Below are 5,065 nucleotides of genomic sequence, written 5' to 3'. Positions count from 1 at the left end.
TCGACAAAAAGTCGGTAACCACGGAAACTAAAACAACTTACAGGCTGACTTATATTCATTAGGTGGTATTACAGAGACAATTTTACATCACAAGTTACAAGAACTCCGCATCTTTGTAAGTTACTGCATGGCTGCAGGAACTACGACTGAACAACTAGCAGACCTCAATCATAACCAGCTGAAATACTGACCCATAAGGTACCCACACCCGCACCCCCCGCACCCAACCCCTCCTTACCGGTGCGGGTGAGCCCGTTGGGTGGCGAGGTCACGGGCCCGGACGGCGGCTCAGCTGAGCTGCTGGAAGACCGCTGCTCAGCTGGTAGGAAAGGGGAGGACGGGGCACGTCAGGGGTCGGCGAAATTCGTAGCAGATTTATTGGGAACCGTAACGTTGACGTACGACGTTAGACTGTGACGTAAGGCAAGACGCATCTCGTATCTCATCCACTACTAATGCCTACATTTTCCATCCCCCCCCCCCCACACACACACACATATCCTGTTCATATTTCCTGTCTGCTCATCCTCACTCCTTTCTCTTCCCTTCGCTCCCCTCATCCCTTCCCCACCTGTTGCCGTATCCCCCAGCAGCGAGGCGCCCAGCGAACCCCAGAGCGAGGCAGCCAGCCTCTCGGATCCACCGGCGGAGGTCGCTGATGGCCCGACCCCGGTCCCTCCTGAGCCGCTGCTGCTGCTGCCGCCCAGGCCGAATGCAGAGAAGAAACTCTCAGAGTCATCTGTTGGAGAAAAAGAGGGAAGGGAGTGAGGGAAAGAGAGGGGAAAGAGAGGGGGGAGAGAGAGAGAGAGAGAGAGAGAGAGAGAGCGAGAGAGCGAGAGAGCGAGAGAGCGAGAGAGCGAGAGAGCGAGAGAGCGAGAGAGCGAGAGAGCGAGAGCGAGAGCGAGAGCGAGAGAGAGAGAGAGAGAGAGAGAGAGAGAGAGAGAGAGAGAGAGAGAGAGAGAGAGAGAGAGAGAGAGAGAGAGAGAGAGAGGTGAGGGCAGAATGCAGTGTAACCTATTTATGTAAGTTTGTACTGTATGGTTACGAGCGAGCGAGCGCAGCGAGCGAAGCGAAGTCTTTTCAATATAACGGAAAAATCTCAGTATGAGCGGCCCGGCCCGGCCCGGCCTGTAACGCTTTTGAGAGGCTTATATCTCAGCAACCGCTGGACCGATTGGCCTGCGGTCTTTTTTGCTGGGTAGCCCCATCCCTTCTACCCCGTAATTGACTACTTTTGATACATCTCAGTGACCGTCGTGGCACGTGCCACGTGAAAAGTCAAGGGTGTTCAACCTGTTTTACAAAAGTAGTGATTTTGAGAGGCTCATATCTCAGCAGCCGCTTGGGCGATTGACTTGCGGTAATTTTTATAGGGTAGCTGCATCCTTTCTACCAAAAATAGGATACTCTCCATGCATGTGGGTCACCCCCAGTGCACGTGCAAAATACAACAATAAGAGGTGTCAAATTTGTTCCCATTTTAATAACTCGGTAATTACTGGGGCGATTTCGCTGAAACTTGGCATACAGGTAGGCACCCACCAGGCAATGCATTCCCATGTGTTGCGGTTAAGGTGCTACTGCACGTGCGCACGTGCAGGGGGCGTTTCCAGATCTCGAGAACGGCTGGGCCGATTGCGATCAAATTTGGTACACTGTTGGGGACCGGTTAGTAGAGTGCCGTGCAAAAGTCATTTTGGACCCCATTTGCACGTGCGCACGTGCAGAATGCCGCTTCCAGATCTCAGGAACGGCTGGGCCGATTGCGTTCAAATTTGGCACACCGCTAGCGACCGGTTAGAAGGGTGCTTTGCACAAGCCCGTTGGAAATACCCCCTCGCCCTTCCGCACGTGCAGGGCTCACTATCTCGCTCGCTCGTTCTTCGCCCAAAAGGCGTTTTACTGGTGATATCATTTTTATTTGTACAGGAGAACAAGGAATTGTGAATTAAAAAATATAGGCTTATATGATTCCTGCTATTATGTGCAATTAAGCTTCAATCGCTAAGTCACATACTTAAATCAAGTATTATATCTCCTACTAACCCTTTCCCTTGTTGTCATCCACTGAAGGTTTTTCTTCAATGTCTGGCAGGTCCAGGGCCTTGTCAAAGGTTTTTTGGGCCTCCTTCAGAGCAGACTTTGCCAAATTGGCAAAACCAGTTGTGTCGAACCAGCTCATCCTGTTCTACACCTGTAAAATGGATCAACTACAGCCATATCAGGTAAATAAAATCATGTCATTGATCCTCATCACCAACAAAGCATAACTAGGGGCTACATGTTAAATGCAGACTAGGTATTACATTTCCTAAGGTAGGCACAAACCAAATCATGTTAAAAGAATGAGGATCCAGTGATTTATGAAACTTATCAGATAATTCTAAATTGCAAGACTAGTGCTTACACAGCAATGCTTATACAGGTTACAGGTGGGAGGAGGGCGAGCCGGTTGACGTCGCCTACTTGGACTTCCGACGCGCCTTCGATTCGGTGCCTCACCTGCGTCTTCTCCAGAAGCTCCACGACATGGGCGTTAGGGGACGCCTCCTCGAGTGGCTGCGCTCTTTCCTGACAGAGAGAAAGCAAAGGGTCACTGTCAACGGCAGCTTCTCGGACTGGGTCGCAGTCGGCAGCGGTATCCCGCAGGGCACAGTTTTGGGACCAGTGCTCTTCATCGCTTTTGTCAACGACCTACCTGGCTGCGTAGAGAGCGCATGCAAGCTCTTCGCTGATGATACGAAGGTGTACGTCGGAGCGGGCACCGAGATCGGCCGCAGAAGGCTCCAGCAGGATTTGGACGCCCTGGCGGCCTGGTCTCGGAAGTGGAAGCTGCCGTTCAACCCATCCAAGTGCACAATGCTTCACCTGGGCAGCCAAAACGTGCGGGCGAAGTACACGATCGAAGGCGCTGCATTGAAGACTGTCGACACGGAAAGAGACTTGGGAGTCCAGATGGACAGACTGCTTAAATTCAGGGAGCAAGCGGCGACCGCCATTGGCAAAGCCAACAGAACCCTCGGCCTGATCAAGCACAGCTTCGTCCACATCGACTCCAAGACACTTCCTCTGCTGTATAAGACAATGGTTCGCCCGCACCTAGAGTACTGCAATCAAGTATGGGGCCCGTTCAACACGACCGACGTGAGGCTGGTGGAGCGGGTTCAGCGACGGGCTACGCGCCTTGTCCCTGGACTTCGGCATCTGCCTTACGAAGAACGACTGAAGAGTCTTAAACTTCCCTCCCTCCAGTACCGCCGTCGACGCGGAGATATGATCACGATGTTCAACATCATGCACGGACGCTCCGGCCTGGACAAGGACGACTTCTTCTCGCCCGCCCCAAGTACACGCACCCGCGGCCACCGACTCAAGGTGGCCAAGAAGCCAGCGGTCAGCCGCGTCCGGCGCAACCACTTCGCCACCCGGGTTGTGTCGGACTGGAACGCCCTACCAGAAGAAGTTGTCTGCTCGCCATCGACAAATGTGTTCAAGAACCGGCTGGACAAGCACTGGATGAACTATGCCTTCATCGCTCCACAATAGATAAGACTGTTAATGCTACCCGAGCTCTCTACGACGGATCCACCGGGCAATCCTAGTGCCTTCAATGATCCCCAAATATCAGGTATCAGGTATCAGGTATCAGGTTACGGAAAGCTGCAGAAATGTTACAACAGTAGTATTTGAACTTCTTTTAGTGCTCATGATAAAATATTGATATGAGCAGGCTCGTAGGTACCCCATAAAGGAATAGGAAGATCCAGCTCGCTAGAAAGCTAAACAAAAAACACCAGTTTTGGTACCTAAATGGTAAGGCAAACTCCACGCGAACAAGCATAACCCGCGACTTCTAGAGCCTTGACTTCTTAGTTTAAATTTGAGCATTTATCTCGCTTCTATATACTTGAAGCTTATACATTATTTATGGCATACACACCTGTTAGTTCACATTGAACACTTCAAATGATTTTTTGACTGATGTGGATGTGCCCTGCAAAGTGCAACCAAATGTTTCTGCTTTGTTTGCCCTGTACCACAGGCAACTGGCAACTGGTACTATCATATAGAGCAATGAGGCAGCAATCAGCATGAAAACAAAAAACGCACAAATAAGAAAAATATAATCTTTGTTAATTTTTAAATAGCTGTTGATTAGACCAGTCGGTACAGTATGATAGAAAAAGCGTGAAACCAAATTAGAATTGGAATGTCAATGCCGACCTGACCATTTCATACCTTTATTTTTACATGAGCTCGTTCATTTATCTTCGACAATCCCACGAATCTGCACGGAATGAAGCTGCAATAATGCGAACAAGTAGCTGAAATGTCCTAAGCATTACTCTGTGCCAACTCTGTGGGCCTCCAAAAATATACAACGTCAACAACACGGCATAAGTGACGGCATACCACTGAACTCTATAATGTGGAATGCGCATCGGCCGCCAGATGGTGTCCAACGGTGCCGCCATGTTGCGCAGACCAGGAAGCGGCCGCCGCCTGTGTTGGGGAATAGGGAATTCGGGACCTCGATTTACGTTTGCGGTCGCTGCATCCGTTACGTTCAAGCTATGTGGACACGGAACCCGGCATCTTACGCAGAATTGAGTGGAGAATAAGATCAAATCCTAAAAAATTATCAGATATGAAGAAACTAATACGTTAAGGCCTTTATAAGTCAATGGGGAAATATGAAAATTGCTATTTTGGCGCCGAGAATGATCTGAAACTATCTCAAGCATATAAAATCATGATTTCATGCACTCCTTGCAAGGTTCTATGCTTCATATTTGCATTGTTGCCCTTGCGTGACGTCATTTGTGACGTCACAAGGGTCACAGTTTTTCTTCAATAACTCCCGATCAAATTGAGCTAGCGAGTCGGGAAAGCCACCAATGGACTCAGGAAGACCTGCCGAATCGAATGATATGCGACATGACCTCTTTCGACCAACTTCGTGACCTGGGGGTGCTGACCTGACCTTGACCTGAGGTCAACACCCTAAGTTAACCTGACCCGAACAAAAAGTATATCATTCGATGCGCCTGAGCTAGCTGAACAC

At 49.9% G+C, this 5,065-nt stretch overlaps 1 protein-coding gene across 1 annotated transcript; it reads right to left on the bottom strand.

Annotated features, from left to right (window-relative positions):
• Window positions 1–238: 238 nt before the first annotated feature.
• LOC122376824 lies at window positions 239–4,391 on the bottom strand (the record flags this gene model as incomplete). The annotated part of the gene is made up of 4 exons (XM_043356793.1): window positions 4,240–4,391; window positions 2,047–2,194; window positions 572–739; window positions 239–319 (listed from the first exon to the last, which is right to left on the bottom strand). Coding segments are annotated over exons 2-4 (385 nt in total), but the record flags the coding sequence as incomplete, so codon positions are not given.
• Window positions 4,392–5,065: the final 674 nt, after the last annotated feature.

Source organism: Amphibalanus amphitrite, unplaced genomic scaffold (genome assembly GCF_019059575.1).
Source record: "Amphibalanus amphitrite isolate SeventyFive unplaced genomic scaffold, NRLGWU_Aamphi_draft 002334F_arrow, whole genome shotgun sequence".
Lineage (NCBI taxonomy): Eukaryota > Metazoa > Arthropoda > Thecostraca > Balanomorpha > Balanidae > Amphibalanus > Amphibalanus amphitrite.
Note: the sequence above shows the minus strand (reverse complement) of the source record. Positions and strands in the feature narration are given on the sequence as shown.